This window comes from Athene cunicularia, assembly GCF_003259725.1.
Source record: "Athene cunicularia isolate RWA chromosome 2 unlocalized genomic scaffold, athCun1 chr2_part1, whole genome shotgun sequence".
In the NCBI taxonomy this organism is placed as follows: domain Eukaryota; kingdom Metazoa; phylum Chordata; class Aves; order Strigiformes; family Strigidae; genus Athene; species Athene cunicularia.
Genome location: NW_020799095.1, coordinates 9,395,522 through 9,416,816, shown reverse-complemented (window position 1 = coordinate 9,416,816; position 21,295 = coordinate 9,395,522). Strand labels below are relative to the sequence as shown.

The 21,295-nt window shown below is 37.5% G+C and overlaps 1 protein-coding gene across 1 annotated transcript in view; it reads left to right on the top strand.

The window, feature by feature from the left end:
- RBMS3 (RNA binding motif single stranded interacting protein 3) overlaps positions 1-21,295 on the top strand; it is a 593,296-nt gene that overhangs the window by 444,308 nt on the left and 127,693 nt on the right. Inside the window, 3 exon segments of the mRNA XM_026842748.1 lie at positions 3,186-3,343; positions 13,269-13,348; positions 20,248-20,295. Of these exon segments, the coding sequence (XP_026698549.1) occupies positions 3,186-3,343; positions 13,269-13,348; positions 20,248-20,295 (286 nt within the window).

Here is a 21,295-nt window from a genome sequence, read left to right as displayed (position 1 = left end):
GCAGGGCAGTCGGGCTCTGCACCGCTCCCATGAAGCCTGATCAGCTCCAGGCTTTGTTGCTGGGAAGGTATTTCATCTTATTTCAGTTTGTGTTGTGAGATATGTCTTCTGTGGGCTGTTATTTTTCTGTAAGAGAAAGGGGTATTTCTCTAAATGTTATATTTGTATAGTAAGGAAAAATAATGTGGAATTTTTTCCTTTCTTAGAAAACACTTGCGTTGTGGAGGTAGCATGAGTCGTCTCATCTGTCTCTCTCTGCTTGCAGCTCTTCTTTATCATGTTGATAAAAGATAGGCTTGGTAAATCCTTGTGAGAGAGTAACTATGGTCTGCTAGTCTTTCATTCATCCTCAGAGTATAGCTAAACTTTCCACGGATATTTAAAACAATGGCATTTAATCTCTAACATGGTTAAAAGGCTTATGTGTTCCTACTCCAGAAGTGAGACACGTTGGCGGCGGTTCTTATTTATTTGTTTTCCGCAGCTTGAAAACTGAGTAGTCGAAACAGAAGTTCTCATTTTAATATTCTGTGGGCTTCAGTGAAAGCAAAGGCTGTTGTGCAGTTACTGATGCATAACTTCACTTTTTTCTTATTAGTCTGTCCTTTGGCTATGGGGAGCTCATCTGCATTTTTTTTCTAAATATTGGCAAGGCATGTCAGTCCCTGAGCACTGATTGGTTGATTAATCAAAGTCCTTAACCAATCAGTGGGTAGAAGTTTGCATAACAATGTGATTATTTGGGAAAAACTGTGCCTATTGAAATTGCAAATGTTTCTACTTTGATTTGTTTCTATAATGTCTCTGCCTTAACTGCATCCATTGCTCACATTTTCAAAGTACCTAATAACAATGAAGATGCTTCCTAACTCCTTTATCTTTCATTTTTTTCTGTGGCTTGTGTGGGTGAAAAACAAACAAACAAAAAAAGTAACAAGCAATAAATAGTTTGCACACAGAAAAGGGGAAAAATGTCGAAAAAAATAAAGGAGAAAGAATGTATTGGGGTTTTTGTTTGTTTTTCCCAAAGCTAAAAGTGTGATCTGAAGCTTGTATTCCTCTCTTTTCTTGCCTACCTTTTCTCCAGGACTGTTTGCATGATTTTCCTTGCATTGATACTGTACCAGTTCTGACCCCTCACTAATATCTTTTGGCTATTGGAGAGGAGCTAGCTTTTGGATCTGTATGGATGTAAACTGAAGTAAGACAAAGGAAGGTGATGCAGGGAAAGATGACTGGAAAGAGAAAGAATGTTTCTCTAGATTTGGGGTTTGTAACTTAAATTTGCAGTAAGTTTGTTCATGTGTGTGTGGCTTTCCTCTCTCTGCCCTTTACTATAAGGTGTGGTAAGAACTGTGTATATTTTTGTGGACAGCAGCTTGAAAATGTAACTGCTTTGTTCGTTTATTTTTGTTTAGTAAAATAGCGGTGAATTCAACCTCTGCGGAAATGTGTTGTTTAGTGGGGTAATAGGTCTGTAGATGCAAAGCTAGAACTCAGTGAGCATTAAGCAGTATGTCCAAAGGCAAGTGTTCACAGCTCTTAGGTCAGAATCCAAATTATGCAGTAAAACAGTATTACACGCCTTCTGATTTTGGACCCTTTGGAGTATCCATTTGCAGCTTTTCTTCTCATCCAAAAGGGCTAAAATTTCCCTGGAGCCTGGGGTAAGGGAAGCTGAAAACTCTTTGGCTTCTGAGTCTGGTATTTAGCTGTGCTAGACTTTGCTTAGTCATTCTTGTTCCTGCAAAGATGGAGCGTGTGAATCACAGCTAGAAACGACTTCTTCTTCCATTTTCAAGGCCTTGAATGTGCAAGGCAGTGATAGAGCAGACATCTTGGTTCTGTCCTGTCTTCATACATCTTCTAGAAATAGGATGTGTGATTCTTTGTGTTTGACAAGACATATCTGCACTGATTTTAATACAGTGTAATTTGAAACTAGTTTAGTTAAACCAGGGCAGATGGCTGCAAGACTGTGTGTAATTTCTTCAGTGTAAGGTTGTGGTACTAAAAAAAAAAAGGTAATGCTCTTGTCATATAAATCTCAGTGTTGAGTAAGTACAAATTAATTCTGCCCATTAAATGTGTAATGAAAAAGAATCCAAAAATCTGTCTCAGAAGACTTTGTCAGGTAAGGTATTGTCTGGCTTACTGCATGGCATAGAGATTGTATCTTATATTTTTGGTTATTAAGCATTAGGTAAAATTATGTAGGCATGCCTGATCCAAATCAGGCTTCTACTGACAGGTGATCAGATATTATGTAAAGCTCATACCAATGAAAATGGAACCAGAGCCATGAAAATTTGCAAGGGCTTAACTAAATTGATTTAATGTAGTCAAGGCCTGGTTGTCTGTAGACAAGGTTTTTATTTACTGCTTTAATACACTTGTTTTACATATGGCATCTCTGCCTCTTTCATGTTTCTTTGCAGTAGTTTAGCAAGCAAGAATAGAAGTTGGAATGGTTGCCAAAATGGAAGTTTAGCTTGAAAATCTGAAATAGAATGAGAAAGCTATCTTAAAATTTATTTTCTCAATTATTCATACTACAGACTTTAATTTTATAAGATATTTTAATTCAGTCTGAGAATAAACATGTGACCTGTCTCACTAGGACCTTAGATAGAACTGCAGAACCTCCCCCCCACCCAGTTAGGTCTTGTTGCACATTATCAACCAAGACATTTCTGATGAGGAGAAAAAAAAGGAAATAATACTATGGAAAGTGCTCTGTGTTTTCAACCAACCTTGCTCATGATGAACAGGTTGAATGGGAAGTCTGCAGGCTGAAAAGCACATCTGCTTAAAACATGTGTTGAGTTTTCTTTCTATATTTATGTTAACAGTGAGCACATTTGTGGAAATCATGTTTTCTTCACAATCTGTTTGCTAAATTAGGACACAAACCCGAGAACACTTGTGCATGAGAGTAATTTTCTATAAATGAGTAGTGTCACTGAGTTCAGTAAGAGCAGTCATGCACAGAATTAAGCACATGCATGAGAGTTTGCAGAAATTTGGCAAATATGTTGCCGTCATGAACAGATTGCCCAGCTTTGCTTCTAATGCAGCTATAAATTCTTGGCTTGGTCCTATTTTGAGTAGCCCTTGTTGTATGAGCCATAAGCTATTCTATTGTGCTAAGCCTAACTGAGGATATTTCTCTTATTTTGTCATAGCAACAAGAGCAAGATCCCACAAATCTATACATCTCAAATTTACCCGTTTCCATGGATGAGCAGGAACTGGAGAATATGCTGAAACCCTTTGGACATGTCATTTCCACCAGAATATTAAGAGATGCTAATGGAGTCAGCAGAGGAGTCGGCTTTGCCAGGTGAAACCTTTACTCTTTTCTGATTCATGCACATTTTTTGGCTTTGGTCCTTTGCAAATGCTGCCTATTCCATAACTCTGAAACCTTATAGCTATGGAAAATGCAGAGCAGCACCTTGCAGAAGGATGTCCGTTTCATTGCTCTAATAAATAGTTCATTGTGTGTATGTATGTGTAAATAAAAGTAACTAGGAATAGTGAGCTATCCATGGAGTATCAAGCTTGGATAATAACAAATGTCCTACAGCCAAAAGCACACACTTGGTGAAGAAACTGTTGAAATGTTTAGCAAAGATTTTGCAACAGGGAAAAGTAAATTTAGCAGTTGGAAGAGCAAAGGCGAGGAACTATAACTGAAGAGTCACAGCACAGCTTCCTTGAAAGCTGCAGGGAACTCAGGCCTGTGAGAAGAACTTGAGAAGAAATATTTGCATATAACAAGCCCTGTTGGAGCAGTCAGATATTTTAGACAGAATGGGCAACATATTATTACCATGTACTTCATTGTCAGTACAGATAGACAAGTTTCCATGTTTACTCTCAGAGAATATTTACGTTGATTCTCTTCAGCTTGAAACATTCTTAAATCAAATAGTTTTCTTTTGAAAAGCCAAGGAATAGAGAGCTATATATAGAAAGGTATTGAAAAAGCAAATAAGAAGACAGATTTGCAATTGTGCTGTAAATCAGTCTTCTGCTTCAAAAGAAAAGGAAAAAAATCCCAGATCATTGTTTCTACAGAATATTCATAACATTGTGCTTTGTAGAGGAGGCAAAATGACTTAGTCATCTTGTGAATGTCTTTGAAATATCTTGGTATATCATGGCACTTCTGTTAGTGTCATAACACCACTGAGTGAATTGGGGTACTGTATGATAAAAAGGTAGCTTGCAAGATAAGTGACATTGTAGTGTTACCTTTGTCCTTGATGTGAAAGATCATCATGCGCGAAGAATGTTAAGATGATATTGTCTGAATTCAAAAGGAAAAAGGGAAAACATTTATGCCGAAAGATGACTGTTCCTTATGCATTCTTGCAGATAACAACATGAATTTTTCTTGCTCACCAAATAAAGATTAGTGTAACTCACAGGTAAACTTGCATTTTAAAAAATTGACTTTGTTTGTGGAAATGTATTTAATTAACATATTTCAAGAAACCTTTAGTGATCTAACATGAGGTTTGTGTAATTCGCCATGCAAACAACAGAGGGGTAAAACCTTGGCACTATCAAAGTATACAGCCGGTCTCCCATTGACTTGAATGTGGCCAGAGTTAATCCAGGAATTTAAAATTATCATTGAATGCTGACTCTTGTCTTTGCAGAACTATCAATACAGGATTTAATTACATGACCACCCGACCTTCTCTTTGTAATAAAGTGCTATTTGGTATCTTTTCCTGCATGTCAATCCAAATAGATTAATTTGTTTAGCTTTGCTTGTACTCATGAATGTTTCATTCTAGTGTGAGCACACTACAGTGTGAGCACAGGCTGAGTGGGTATAAATGCAGTACAGGTAGAGGATAGCAGATATATTTCAGTCCAGATAAGATTTCATAAGTTCAGACAGCAACCCGTGTAGTGATCCTGGCTATTACACATTCTGACCTGGGGCCTTTTATCTGAGTTATCTTGCCTGCTTGTGGAATGTGCCATGCTGCTTAGCATAGCTCTTAACTGGGCCACAGAAGCACAGGAGAAAAAGTTAACTTTGCATACACTAAAATGATGCAATTTTGAAAATGTTTCAAAGTTATTAATTAAGCTCTATGATGATGAAAATTACTTTTTGATTCTGCCCAATTATGTGAATACTCGATCTCAAAATAAGTATATTCAAAAAGCAATCAGAAGACTTACAGTAGACAGCTATTGTCAGATTTTTCTCTTAAATGGGTATGATTAGCAGTTTTATAGTACTGCAGGTGGCTACTTAATCATTTATAACCTGGGTAACTTCGAATGTTCTTGGATCAAAATTATCTGCTAATGTCTGGGCATGTTGGAGTTCAGCCTCCTTTAAAGTACGCATGTACAAAGCTAGCTCTCTTTTTTAAGCTGTGAAAGCATTTCCTCTCTTTTGCATCCCTCAAAAGCAACTGAATGGATTTTCTTGAAACTTTCCAGAGCATTTCACTGTGGCTTGAACCCAACTGTGCCTAGGTATGCCCCAGGGGAGATTTTGAGGAAGAGAGTTATGAGAAAGGGGCCAGAGAAGGGAAACTTCAGACTCCAACTGTGGCTCCACAGAAGTCCATCCAGTTGAAAGCAAATTGCTGTAACTTCTGGACAACCACCTCTGCCTTGCCCCTGGCCTGTGTTTTGTATTTCAAACCCATGCTACCTGGCTCCAGGCTCTCCATGGGAACTGGCATTCTACAGGGCTCATGTTGCTGTTGTCGTTTGGCAGTGTGGGTTTCTGCTGACACTGGCAAGCAGAAGCTGGAACTAAACACAGCCTATCACAGAGCAGAAAGAGAAATTAGGAGGAGGAGGAGGGGAAAGAAATACTTACTAAGTAAGGAATTGGGAAAGGAGGCAGATGAGAAGCTTTGAGTTCAGTCTGTTGTAAGATTGCATGTTGAAAGAGGGAATGACGCAGTGTTGCCCTCATACAGGATTTCATCACGAGATTTAGGATTGTAGATGTTTCCTTTAAATCCCCATTGCTGAGAGTCATCTAATGACTTCAGCACCTGAACTTTCATTTAAAAAGTATAAGTGGATTACTCAGAGCTTAGAACAAAAGCATAGTCCTTCATCCTAAAAAAAAAAAAAAGCCACAGAAGCCAGATTTTAAGACCTTTTTTGAGATATAATTCTAATACTGATCTCTTACGATTTCAGTTTTGCAATGTTGTTGTTTGTGTGAGTAAAAAGCAGATCAGAGGTAGAAAGTGAGAAGGTCTTTGAGGAAGGCTGGAATTACTGGATGGATAGGAAAAGGTGCTAAGAGCATGGAGGGAAATATTTAACTTCATCCTGAAGAAGTGTTTTCACTTACGAAGACATAACTATATGTGCTGGAAGACCTGGCTTTCCACAGGCCCGTAAAGGGTGAGTTCTGGATGGTAAGGTGGGAGAAGATAAAGAAATAGAACAACCGTAGAGGCACCAAAGCAGCAGTGCTCTTTTGCTAAATGCAAGGAGGCAGAGAAGTGTCAGCAGCATCAAGGGATAAAGAACGCCCAGGCAGTTTAAGGATGCATTTATGAAGAGGGAAAATGCTTTGTTCTTCCTTATTCAAGGGTTTAATTGAAGGCAGCTGAAAAGGTGCTAAAAATTTAGCTTGAAGAAATCCATCATCTGGAACGGTAGTGCAGGCTTAGATATTATGAGGATCATTCCTACTTTCTGTTGGAAGAATGATCAGTCACATCCTACATCTTACCCAGGAAATTGCTTTATAATTGGATATCTCAGATGAAACTGGAAATCCCAATCATGCCCCAAAGACTTTGTGTGATATCTGTAAAATATTCCAATGCCTGTGGTGATAAATTTCCTTTGAAAGGCTTCCTGAAAGGGGCGCACTTCATCATTGCAGGGTGCTGGGGAGGTCTGTGGGAGAATGTATCTTTGAGAGATTTCACATTTCCATTTGACATTGCAACCTGGACCCAATTTAGGTAGACTCAGTATATCCCTAAGAAAATTGTCAGGCATGGAGCTGCACTTTCAGCAAACTCCAGAGAGAGACAGATGGGGCAGGATCTGAGGACAAGTATCAGTTGGACTTCATAACATGAAATGGAGTGAAGCCCTTAAAGGTGAAGAAGGATGCACAAGGGAAGTTAGGAGCCATCAGATAATTTGGCTGAGCAATTTTCATCATCCAAGCCCAAAGTACCATGAGTTTAATTGAAGAACTCCTTGGGACATGGAAAAGGGAGCAAGGAGGCATTGGGATATACCTTGAGAGACACTTACCAATATCACCGAATCAATGAAATAAAAATTGCAATTTATCACCGCACATTAAAATACCGTTCAAGTACTATGTAAGTATCCTCCCTATAGATACAGTAATATTAATAATACTACGCATACATGTACCACACTCAGCTGAAAAGTGGAGTAAGTGTTTTGTAGGTCCTTTTAAGTGGTAAAATGCAAAGAAAGAGTTAGAAACCTCTAACTTTTTTATTTTGTTTGCTGTCTTGTAACTTAAAATGACCTTGCAAGATTCACCCCCCAAGCGACATTTTACAACGAAGTCATAAGCCTCTGAAAACAGAAATTTATGATGGAAATGCTGACAGTCAGACAGTCAAGTATTGCACTGCTGGCGGGCACCAGTATAATACTTAACCTGAGACTGCGAAGACAGTAGCATAAATCAGCCTGGGTCTAGGTGGAAATGACTGTGTGTTCATGCTATTCTTTTCCAGTAACATGAGAAAATTTGTCCAACACAAACTGTCATAAAAGAATGTTATGATGCTCTTCCCAGCAAACGACCAAAGACAAAAGATTCTCAATTAGCTGTCTGTGTCATCTCAGAGCAAAAGGAAATACCAAGGAGATGGTGCTGTCCCTTTGTTACAGAGCTGGGGGGTCTGTTGTGAGGCATTTACCCACTTTGTTGTTGAGAGTTTGGGCTTCATTGTTGTCTTTTTCCTACCTTGTTTTTCTGGAGGAGCTTCCAAGGGGATGCTTTTCTCTGCCTTCATATGTTTTTTATTAAACTTATCTCCTGCTTGTCTGCATTTTACATGTCTTAAATTTAGTCTTTGGAAGCAGCATTCAACTCTGTAACCGAAAGGGAGCAAAAGAAAAGGGGAAACAAGATTTTGAGCCCCAACAGGATCATTATTCTATCATTTATAGAAGGATTTGAGTAGAAGTGAGTGTGCTCCAGTTTCCACTGGAGCAAAAGGAGAGAGCCAAGCCTTTAATTTGTATGGTTTTTTTCCTCAAAGGAAGCTGTGCATCCTTCAGGTTTTTTCAGAATACTGTAGGTGTCAGTTATATTGTATTTCTTCTGAAACAAAGAGGTTTCTCTATGGAGAGCACCATAGCTCTGTGCAGAGATACTCAGGCAGCTCTGAGCAGTCACCATGCTGCAAGGTACAGTATAGACCATATCTCCAGAGAAGAGGAACCTGTCCTGTCCTCACTGGAGTGGTTTCCGCAGATTTTGTATATTCATCTGAGATAGTAAGGAACCTCTTGTTGTTCATGCAAACAGGATTGAACATGAAGAATATACAGGCGAGACATGTTGGGAAAAGATATAATTTAATAGTTTATGAGCGATGACGAGAACTTGTCAAAATTAATATCTCTTCCTAGGCTGTAAATGACAAAGGGAACAGTTTTTCCAGCATAAAATGGATTCAAACCAAAAAGCATAAACATCTTGAAGCAACCTCTTACCAGCTGAGAAGTTGGGGACATAAGATGCCGAAGTCAGTTACAGAAGAAAAGAAAATCACAGGTCTTAGCCATATCAGGGTCTTAGAATACCCGGAATTAAATTAGCAAAATAGATTAAAGAAATGAGTGAACATGTTGCCATAGAAGGATGGAGTAGAACATAAGGACGTACTAAGAAACCTTATGCTGATCTTGTAGCTTTAGAGTATTAAAGACCTGACGATCTTTTTCCCTGAATTCTTTTATATCACAGGCAGTTGAAGTACTCACAGTTACCTAATAATGAGAGAGTACTTGTCTTTTACTAAAATACAGCTTTCAGAAGTTATATGAAGACATCAACCAGTAAAAGAAAAACCATCTCTTTTCTATCTAATGTGTGCCAGTGTTTCATCTTCCTTGCAGTTAAATGTTTTTGCCTAATTTCTCTTTCAAATTTATCTGGTACTTGTCACAATTTTCTCCGCAAGATTAAAGAACTACTTAGTACCTAGTTTATTCTCCCCACAAAGGTACTTATGCACTGCCGTCAGACTGCCCCTCTAGTCATCCTTTTGATACGCTAAAGAAATTGAGCTCTGCCTATGTATTATAACTATGGCCTCAGTTATTTGGAATCCTCCACTGTATAATATTGCTACTACCTACCTACTTCCATCTTTGCAAAATGCCTTAAATAGGAAAGAACTATTGCCTCTCCGGATTTTTTTTTCTTGCTCTTGTAAGAAAACAACAATATTCATATGCTGATCATAACATAAATGTGGTAGTAACAATTTAATCTTTAAATATTTACTCTGGATATAAAAAATATAGTCCTGATTCTCATTTACATTATTACTCTTAAGCAAAGTGACTACAGGGTGTATGTAAACCAAACCCACATTTTACCATGCACTAGTAATTACATGGTACTGAATGTTTCTCATGTAATAATTATGTAATCATCATGTTATTCCTGGTGTATAAATTTTATTAAGTTGTTTCTTGATACTGCATCAATCTTTATAATAAGCATGTGTAAGCATCTTAGTTTAAAAAAAAAAACCACCTTTTCCCTTTTTTTTTCTTCATGGGAAAGGTTCCCTGTTACTTCTAACAACATACAATGACTACTTTGGAGCCACTATGGTCCACACTATGATAGAGTAACATACATTTTAAAAAATATCTAAAATAAATATCTAATAGCAAGATGTGAATATCAAGTTATTTGGTTATGATACTTGCTTAAGTAACCCCCCAATTTCTTTCTTCTTTTACTAATCATACTGAAATATCTTAAATTTGCAAATTATGGCTAGGAAAAAGAAAATAAAAACAGTCTTTCTTTACAGATTTTTTTTTTTTTTTAAATCATTTCCAATTGCATTAGAACATAAACAGTCTAGTTACTCATATTTCATTTGGAAACTTTGCAATTTAGTTTCCAGAACCTGGAGATTTGTAGACACAGAGGAAAAGAAATTCTCATACTTTTGTTAGTTTCATTGTTTTAGATCATTATCTGTGCCATTTGAAATATCATGCGAATATGGACTATAGCTTTGATAATTTTTTCCTGTAGTGCATTTCCTCATTGAAAATTATACTTAGATGCATTATAGTTATATCCAAATTGCATTTAAACTTGAATTATTATCTAAGATCCTCTTAGGATCAGCACTAAAAACATACTGTTGAAGGGAATTTGAAAATGGTACTTTATGAATGATCTGATCAGAAGTTAATTTCTATTACCATGTGAAGCTGATGTCCTTCCCTTTCTAGCATGAGAGCTGAATATTCAGTAGAAGGTTTTGGACCATCTAAGGACTTTATCTTTTCTCCAGAATATTGTTAGTTGCCACATTTTTGTTCTATCAATTATGAAAAAAAAAAAAAACCCTAACACTAAAAAACGGATTTTAGAGTGTTCTTCCCCTAAATTTACCTGTGCTCTGATGACATTCTTTTGTAGGAAACCTGTCCTCTGGAGGCTAATTTTGAACATATAACATTCCTGTTAATTATATTTTTATTAAATACCAGTCTCAGCTAACGCTTTGAAACATTTCTATCTCGGACAAGAAGAATAAATTAATGTCAAAAAGCATATTTTGTCCATCTCCCTCAAGTTTCCAAACACATTCTACAATAGAGCCGTGCCACAGTTTTTGAAGAAAAAGTAGGTAGAACTTATTAGTGTGGACCAAAGAAAAGTATATTTTTATTGGGCCTCTTCCCAGGTATGGCTAGTCTTTATAGCTAAAACAAGCAAGAAGAGAAAGAGAAGTGTCTGAATTGATGTGTGCAGATAGGTTCAGCTCATGAGTGGGCACCTGCCGTAGACACTGCCACTGAAGTAGTTGATGTTGATCAGAGTTTTAACTAAACTAAACTGGGGTCTTGTGATGGCAAGTATCAGACAATTTCAGTAATATATCTGGTTGCTCTATACCCCTCATTCTTTCCAGTCAGTCAGTGAGCTAATCATCCTGAAGAACACAGTTTGAAAGGGTTATTTCTAAAAAAGATATATCATGGACAAGTGTAAATTATAATTAATACCGTAGGTGGCCCTGGGTCCTGATGAGTTAGCAGCTGCCTGGCCAGCCTCGGTGTGGCTGGGAGGAAGGTCTGTCCCACAGGCTCATGCTGCAGGAAGCAGGCAGGGACTCAGGTAGGGGAGGAGAGGGATAGATATAGTTGTTACTCAGCAACATATCTGAAGGGAACATGTAGTCAGCTTTGTCTATTGTGCTGCCTCTTCAAACTGAGTCGATAATGCCAGTGTCAGTTTCAAGCGAAGCGTGTGCCAGATTACAGATAGCTAGCAGTGGCATTTGAGAGCCGTTAATTGTGAAACTTGAGAAGAAAATGTGCACATTCTTTTGCCGAGTGCTATTCGAATGATGGCTTTTTTATCCCAGAACACTATGGGTTTCACTTTTATTCTCTTCCCACATAAAATGCATGAAGTGCACTGAGTCTCTTTCACTTGGCAGCTTATATATTGCATTCTTTGCAGGGACTGCTTTGGCTTGTTAAAATGTACCCCATGTATTAAAATGAAATTGTCACTGCTGCATGATGCAACATAACATGGTTTGACACCAAGTGCCTGCAGCTACAGAAAACAGACTTTTATTGCATTTATTCTTTCAGAGACAAGAGTCTCTAAAGGCTCAGTGCAGACATTCGCTTAGTTAAATCTGAATGAAGCCAAAGTGAACAATCTAAGTTGCTGTCCTTGCGCTTGTAGAAATGGCCCAGCCCACATGATATGCAGTGATACCACCTGGAAAGGACAATTTTTAATGATTCCACCTGAAACAAACTGACAAAAGTCTTTGACTTGCTCAGAGAATTAACTAGACAATTAGGGTTTTTTTTTTTTTTTTTTTTTTTTTTTTTTTTTTTTTTTTTGGTAGTGGTGGGATGGCCCTTTGAATTCTGGCAGACTTGTACCCTGGAAGACAAACTGCTGCTCTGTATGAACCACTCTTTCTGAAAACCATGTGACAGGAAGGGCAGTGGATAAATGAATTTTAAAAAGATCTAGACTGGTGAGAAGGAACCAATATTTATGTCAGTGGGGTTATTTTGCAAAGAGTACCTGCAAGTAAACTGTATTGAAGGAGCATTGAACATGTTTTATAAGGACAATTTTTCTAAGAAAAACAAAGGTTGTGTGATTTTTCTTTTTGCTTTCTTATTAGCTTTCCATTTTTCTCTTTAACGTTTCTATATCCACTCTATAGCAAAGTCAACTGTTCTCTGGACTAGTGTGCAGTCAATTTACAAGACCTGAAAGAATGGTGAATTCCCAGATGTGGTATGACCGTGGTTTGGGATTTGACTAGTAGCTTTGTATTGTTTACAGTTTCTTCAGTAATATATGTACCAGTTCACTGTTAATGCTTTAATGTCTCAATGCTGAAAGTTATCTTGAGGTCATATAAGATGAACAGTAAGGCATTTCTCCTGCCAGTGTTACATATAAACTACTGTCTTCACTAAAAATTTGGCTTTATGTTGTGATAGGCATATATGTGTTGTCGTTTGTTTTGCTATACAGTCTGTCTTTGCAGGTTATTTTTTTTTTAACATTGCAATCCTTAATAATTGTTGCTTAATCCTTTGGGTTCTTTTCCAAATCCTGTATTTTTATTTTTTTTCATGACATTTGAAGTTATTTTGGGTGCACAAGGAATGTAGAAACACGTCCTTTGCCTTTCGTGAGAGCATAAAGAATGTCCTTGTTCAGGGAGATGCCCCGGAGCCAAAAGGGAACTGCTCATTGACACTGCTGCAGCTCACACATAGCTGGGAGTGCAGCTGCAGGCTTTGAGGGTGGCAGATCCTCCTCGCAAGCCACACCGTACCATAATGAGCTCAACCAGTTTCTCTGCAGAAATGGGCAAGAACAGCTTTGAAGATTTCTCTCTGTGCTTGTCCTTTTTTCTCCTTTTGCTTTTTGTTTTTGCTGACTGAGCACTTTCATAACAGCCTAGTAATGTGTATTGCCTCTACCCCCATCCCTCTCTTCTCTTTTCCAGAATGGAGTCTACAGAAAAATGTGAAGTAGTAATTCAACATTTTAATGGCAAATATCTGAAAACACCACCCGGTCTACCAGGTAGGTCTAGCCATCAATATGAAGTTTAAAAAATCACTGTAGAGTTTAGAATACAAAAATGCTGGAATTCATGTTGAGATTGTCTTATATTACCAGCCCTGGGCATATGACTTCTCTGGTTGAAGCCTATTCTTTATGAACTGTAGCAACTTCTTCCTTGCCCAGGTTTGTGTTATTCAAACATTTATGCCTGACAGCAGTAAATCTAAGTACATATAAAAATCACGTTGTCTTACTGCATTTTTTCCTTTTAAACACATATATTCTGTGTGATTTTTTTTTTTCCAATTAGAGCAAATGGCACATAACAAAATGCTAGTGCTTTTCCAGCAAACTAGGAATATAACTAGATCAGCAACTGCATTATAGATTATAAAATAGCCAGGATTTCAGGTTGTAGTAACTTTGTGTTCTTTACTGTTACTAGTTACTGTTACTGCAACAACAGCTGTTGCTGTTAATACTAACTGAGGTTATTTCAAACATAAAGTGATTTTATACCATTTGTACTTGCCATAACTTAATGAAAACCTGCGATTTTCTGACAATACCTGTAGAATACATTCATTGGTGTGTCGGTGCCACATCAAAAGCTGAGTTCTAGACAGGTATCTTGCTTTTGGAATCTTCAGCTGTCATCTATATGGCCATCAGCTGTGCAAAGTTTAGTGATCAGCTGCCTCATTCTTAGTGCTTGACAAGACCTCCCCGAGGCCACAAATCTGCAAAGATTTCTCCTTCAGATTGTCTGAAGAGCTACATTCAATGAGCAGAAAACCCTTGCAAGTATTGCATCCTAAGTTATTATCTTTTTTTTTTTTTTTTTTTTTTAAACTTCCATTACGATATTTCCTTATTTGGTTACTTTCATTAAATTCCTCCTTATTCATTGCCTGGTTCTTTATGCAGAAGATGCACTAAGTAGTCTAATTAAAAGAGAGCCATCTGCACAGCTACTGTGTACAGTAATTGAATGCTGCAATGTACATATAAATTTTAGTCAGATCACCTTCATGAAAGAATATAAAACTTTTAGTACAAACTGCAAGACTCTCTTTTATGGATATCTTTTTCAAAATAGTCACTGACAATTTTTCTCAACACCAACTGATGAAGTGCACCACCAACTTTGTGAAATACAATTGACTCGGGCTGTATAGAACAATGGGCAGAGTCACATAGGCAGAGACCTTAAACCTTTGGGATGCCTTTCTGTATGCATACATTGAGTCCCAGTAGTAATCTGTTTAATATCATAGCAGCACCCAATGGAAAGAGTGTGAATAGCAAGGAATCAATAAGTGCAGCTTCGTCATTATATAACCTTGTGTGCTTCATGGTCACATTTCCAGTTGTCTCAGACAGGACACATCATATTGAGAAATAAAGCAGAATATTCTTACAGTGTCAGCTTGAGACAAAAAGGCTACATGGTAAAGAAAGAAAGCTAGAAGTTGCAAAGAGTTTGGCCGTTTTTTGGGGTTTTTTTTAATTCTTAAATTATTTGGGAATATACTGGGTATTTAACATGAACAATGTGGGACATGAAAATAGAAGTCATGGTAAGGTAGCATGATGACTTTTGTTCCAAGTGTAACACTGAAATTGTATTTCAAGGGTTAAAATTTTTTCTGCTTTCTCAGTTAAAAGACATGAATCAGCTCTTAGTTTCCTGAAGCAGGTGTCCATGTGGGAAAATTGTCTACTATGTTTCTCTTATGATTGCTGTGATCAGATGACATTTAGTTCCAAAGATGAGCTGGGAAGTGAATATTTTAAGAGTTTTTGTTTACCTAAGTACTGTTCAGATGCAGATAAAGCATAATGCAGCTTGGGGCAAAACCACTGCATCAGTAGTTGAACTCACTCATCTATGCACTTGATATCTGTAAGATCCCATTTTGTCCTCCACTTTTGGAAGATAGATTTTGTAGCTCCAAACACAGATAATTAGAAATTATCGTAGGGTGTTTGATCCACATAAAAGAGAATATTTATGCCTCATTATTAGAGTAGGGCACTCTTCAAATCCGTGTTTAGAAGATTTTCCATATTCATTTGTCATCTTCTTAAGAAGCCAGAGGACAAACATGTTCATTTGAGCAGCTGGGTCAATTCAAGTGATACTGGCCACTTATATTCATTCACCTTTGATCCAGTAAAAAACCCACTCAGTTCATAGTTTCTTCTTCCTGACATCTGTTCCTGTTATAGCTTCTCAGTTTAATCATCTGTGCTGTGAACCTGTGCTTAAGCCTCTCGGCAAAGGTAGAAGTGTCTTGCTTTATCACCCTCCTGGCAGTTGCTGATCTTCCTGCATGGAGAAGGAAGGAAAATCAAGTCTCCTAGTGTACTTGGAAAATCACAGTCAGAGTCTAAAAATTATCCTCCCATCTTCTCAGTAATTGGCATAGAAAGAAAATAATCTTAGTTATTGCTGTGACCTCTGTGTGGATTTCAGTTTCAAGGAACTGGAGAAAATTAACAGAAGTACACAACACTATCTGTTATTAACCTCTACTGCTCAGAGGCATGATCTTAGTGCAAGAGAAAATTAATCAATACTTTCAGGGTCAAATTAAATTGATTTAGGGTTTACAGATGGATTTCTTTCAGGCATAGTGATGAACTGGGACACTTTTACATTTTTGTCAAGATCTACACTCACCCAGGCTCTGATGTTCTGATTCAGCTTGCCAGCTAATGCAAGGTTGCATGAGGCACATCAAGAAAGGAATTCGCCTGGCTGCAGACCATTTTATACTACACTGGTTCCAGAGGCAGTGGGATTATGGACCAGACAAATCGCTTTGGCAACTGACTTCCATTCATGCTGGTTTACCCAGTTGTGTTCCCTGAGGTTAATCCTGGTGACACAGTGGGATGTATGTCTGTGGGAGTACCATGTCTGTAGGATAAAATGTTCATGTGTTGTGGGGGCAGTTGTGCCTGGTTGCCAAGTTATAATGGAAGAAGGACTGGATTAGGTAGCTTTCACGTGATGCTGAACAGCCTGTCAGAAAGACTGGGCACCGTGGCTCTGGCTTTCACAGTGAATGAACTATGGACCATGACTTAGTTATTACCTCCCAGAGAGTTATCTCAAACATTCATATGGAATACAGAGCTCTTTCCCAACTAATGTTTTCTCAGCAAATGAGATGTAAGTTTAATTGGATGTTGGATTTTTTTTGTTGTTGTTGTTGGAAATAAGATAGAAAATACAGGACAGACACTGTCGTGTACCTCAACGTTTGAGCCCAACCAGGAGTCACACATTGAAGCTCATCAAAGACAACAATGTGACAGGAAAGAGTAAAGCAGTGTTGTGTCTTCAAGGAAAGGAGGGCATGCAGGGCACTCTAGATGCTCTGTATTCTATATGTTCCCGAGGCAAAAATAATCTTTCCTTGTTTGACTTTCTAACTTCAGCTACTGTCTGTTGTCTCTTAAAAATTGTAGAGGTGAGCACTTGCAGCTCCAGACAACTCTACTTCAACCCAGTGACAATGTAAAGGTTATTTTCTGGCACTTGAAACATTTTGCTGGTTGGATGTGTAATGCCTGGATAAATTGAGCAGTATTGTATCTATATTGGTGAATTATCCTCGTTAAGGGCACTTCTGTGTCCAACTCCTTGGCTTCATTCCATTCCAAAAAAAATTGCTCCACTGTCCTGCTTGCTCAACTAATAAGCACTTCATGATATTCTGTCTTAGATATACAGTACAAAATAATTGGTTGTCCCATAAATAATTAGTTAATATGTTTGCATTTCTTCCAGACTGAGAAAGAACAGTTGTCTCCAGAAATCTGCAAACTCTCAGTGCTTGACAGATACCATGTGAACTTCATAAATATTCTGAGTAGCTTTGAGTGTCTATTTTTTTAGTGGGTTTTTTGGTTTGTTTGTTTTTGCTTTCCCTTTATTAGCACTGCTTTTCTGAGATAAATAGACCAGGGCCTACTGGGTATATTTTCTTCCTATAGAGAGTGCAGCCCCGTGTGAGACTAATTGTATAGGCCCTGTATTGCCACTCTGAAAGAGAAGTCAGCAAATGAATGCATCAGACTATAGCGCTGTACGTCTCCATCAAGATGTGAAGGGCACTACTAATAATGAAGGTACCTCACCCTCAGTCTTTCAGTGCTGCATCTCTTTTTATTGGTGAATAGGAGACTTTATATGGAATCCTTCTAATCTATCACATTTTGCAATCACTGAATTCAAGTAAAAATTCCTAGCTTTTCTGTCAGTAACAAATTGATTTTTCTTTGGATGGGCAAGCTTAGGGTACAGTTTTTGCATAGAGCTTTTGTTCATCTCCCGGTATCCTTGGATGTCTTTTAAAAACTTCATTTTTCTCTTTTTGAATAAATGCAAAGACTTAACGAGTTCTACTTTTCTCTCTGGAATTTCACAGGAATATGCCTCAATTGCGGTAATTATCCTCTGCTGATACGTCCATTATACTCCCTCACAGCATTTTCTAGTCATTATAGTACTTCCAAAATTTCATTTGCTTTGTAAATACTTTTGGTTGTCAGAGGACATTGGGCCAATTCCTATCACAGGGAAAATTTCAAAAAAGTGAGACATACGAATACTACAATGCATGGTCAAGAATCTTCCTCTTTCATAGTAGCTCTGTGTGGCTTTTTTTGCTAATTTTAATTCCAGGTTACAAATATCTTGACAGAGAGAAAGATGAGAGAAGTACTATTCTTGTGTAGGTTAAGAACCTCACAAGTAACAAGCGACTGTGGCATTTTGGGACTGACTTTTACTAGAGCAGAAACTCTTAAATAGAAAGAAATTCTCTGCAACAACACATATGTGTTTGCAAATGCCTTATATCTTTCTTTAATTGTTATTGGCCGTGCATTTTTCTCTTGAAGGTCCCAAGCACTGTTTCTTTAACAACTCATTTCACCAGAATGAATGGATATTTTCTGCCTCTGTCCTTAGTTTAAATATTTCTCTTAGGTCATCTCTTAATTTCTCCAACCATGGAGAGTAAATTCAAATACTTAATCTTTGCTTCAGAGAACTAGACTTAGAACGTGGAATAATGTATTTAGAGTGACATGTTTTCAAGGAGATTGTGGCTAAAATGATCATGAGAAAACAGTACTCCAGTTGAGGGTTAATTGTGCAGGGGATAGTAGCAACATTTTCCACTGTTTTTCTTTTTATCTTAGTGGATGAACAAATGATACCTTGTTTGTCATTAGTGATGCTGTTAATTGTTTTTCTAAATGAATGAACTTAAAATGTTTTGTCTGATAACTTCTTAGACCCTTTCTTTTAGTTTGGTGCTTTATATTTTTACTTAATTGTCTCTTCATTTATATGCATAAAACGCTGAAAAATTCTTCCAAACTATATTCTTGGGGAGTTTACCTCACTTTATCATGGTAAGCAATGCATTACTGTAAATATCCGTGTCTTTCGTCTCACTCTCTGTATATATGTGTATGTATTTGGCAATTTAAACAAGACAAAACAGCAGCCAAAGTTAGAAACTAGATATTGGTTTATAGTTAGCTTAAAACATTTGTTGTGTGCTACAGAGAAACAGAATAAAGGGCATTCTGCTAGGTTTGGTACTGGTAATACTCAGTGGAGCTAGTTTAAAAAGGGGTTTATCCTTTATATGTTGTTATCCTCAGACATTATCTTTACTCAAAAAAACAAAATTCCCTCACTTGTATCCTAGTTCCTTTAACGTATATGATGTTAATATTATCTGAATCTTTATATTGTCTACCTTCTAAGAATTCAGTTTTGTAAATATTTTCATTGTTATCTGTTGACTGCAGTATATAAATCCTTCCCTACTCTATCAGAAAATATGATCCATGTAAAGACCTTTGTAAAAGATAACTTTAACAAATTTTCTATTTCTTTATCCTTTTTCCAGTTCCTGGCTGTCATTTTTTTATGGAATCGCTGTTATCTTTCACTTTCTGTGCTCCATGAATACATGTGCTCAGCTCATTGCTAGCAGAAGTTTCTTTTACATCTCAAAACCTCTAAACATTCTTTTAACGTCTGTTGGTTTCCATCTTTGACAGATAATTAAAATCTTTCATTCCTTCTGTTACTGTCCTGCCCGAGTCCTGGTGATGACCATGAGGCCACTGTAACTCCTTCTGCTCTGGACCCCAGGTGCTTCCCATGTCCTCAGCAATGTGCAGGCAGCAGTCCCCAGCTCAGGTCTCTCTGACAAACTGCTGAGTGCAGAATGAGCTCTGTGGACTTGTTGCCTGGGTCATATTGGATGTTAATAGGTGCCTTGATGGTATACATAGCTGTCAGCAGAGGATGTCCCTAGGGAAATAGTTTCATTTTTCAGACATCACATAATGATTAAGATCACATAGACACTGCAGGAGGCAGTCATAAAGATCGACTTTTTAACCAAGACACTACAGAATGGGTACTGAATTAGCAGAAAAGACAAAACCTTTTGCTTAGAAAGCACTTCTCTGTTTAGGTCTCTGAGGCTTTGCTTTGTACCTCATGCAGGCTTCTTTGGTGCAGCCAGCTTCATCAGTGCAATGTGTTCTGCTCTCCCTTTTAGAGCCATGGCTGTCACAAAACACCAGTGGAGGGTCCTTGGTTGGCCCTCCTTTTGGTACTCAGCCAAATATCACTTGTAGTTAATCCAGCCTGTACCGACTTTTCAGCAATAGATCTCAAATAGGTTATAACTTCAACTGAAATCAAGTGTTTCTTGGACTGTCTCCTCCCTTTCAAAGACAGCCTATAAAACTCAGATCACATTTGTGTTGCTTCATGGCATTCTTGAGAATTTCAAATGTGAAGTGTGTCATTTTGTATCACTGAACAACAGGTTTCTCTGTCTTTAGCACCTTTTTTCTTATTTCTCCAGAGTTGTGTTTATGTAACCTTCAGTTGTCCTCGCTGTGCTAACATTTGTGTAGATGCCTCTGGTTTCATAGCACACATTTCCATGCCTTACTTTAAAGATCCCTTCCAAATTTTCTGTTTTTCTTGGATTTTGAAGATTGTCTATTCTTTGGAGGCAAGGGATACTTTCTAGAAAAAAAAAAAAAATCTCCTATCTATTCAATACTAGATCTCATTTCCATTTAGCTCAAAAAAAAGCTCCCTTTGGCTAGAAGGATAGAGAAGTAGATGTTTACCAGTAAACCACAATAGCTGATATGCACTTATTTCTTGGAGGAACATGAGTTGAGCTAATTTGTATTTCAGATATTAGGATGTGTCTATCAGTGCTAAATCATGTCGTTTGGGTTCATTAGGGAATTGATGTGAGAGATGACAGAGTGCTGACATTGTCTCAGACCTGCCTTTCCAGAAATATAGGAAGACGTTGATGATGTGGACAGTCTCAAAGAACTGATGTGCTACATATTTATGTCTTTGTTTTATTTGAGCTTTTACTGGTCTGTAAGTTCTTAAGAAAAGAACCATATCTTTTTGTATTTTAAATAACCATATTATGAAATATTGACTTTGGTAATCTGGCTGTGTAAGTAATGATAAATTATTTCACAGCTTTTTTATTACTTTGTAACTAGAAGTAATAAAAACCACATAAGATCACTTTGTTTGTGGTATTGAAGTAATTCAGGTGATGATGTATAAAACAATATTGCTGCAGTTTGGATTAAGATCTTTCACTTGGTTTATAAGATTGAAGTTAGAGAAGAATATGGCATATAAATGAGAAAAGGCCTTTCTGTCGCAGTATCACCTGTCATACCTTTCCCAAGATTTCCAGAAGTCTGCAGCATAAATATAGAACTGCATTCATGTCTCATTCGTAATACCTAGTGGTGATGAACTGTGTCACAGTTTATCTAAACTAATTTTAATAGATACCTTTTTTATTTTAACTCAGAGTGCATTTTTGCTGTGAAGACTGACTATGTAAATATTCTAATTCGGCAGAT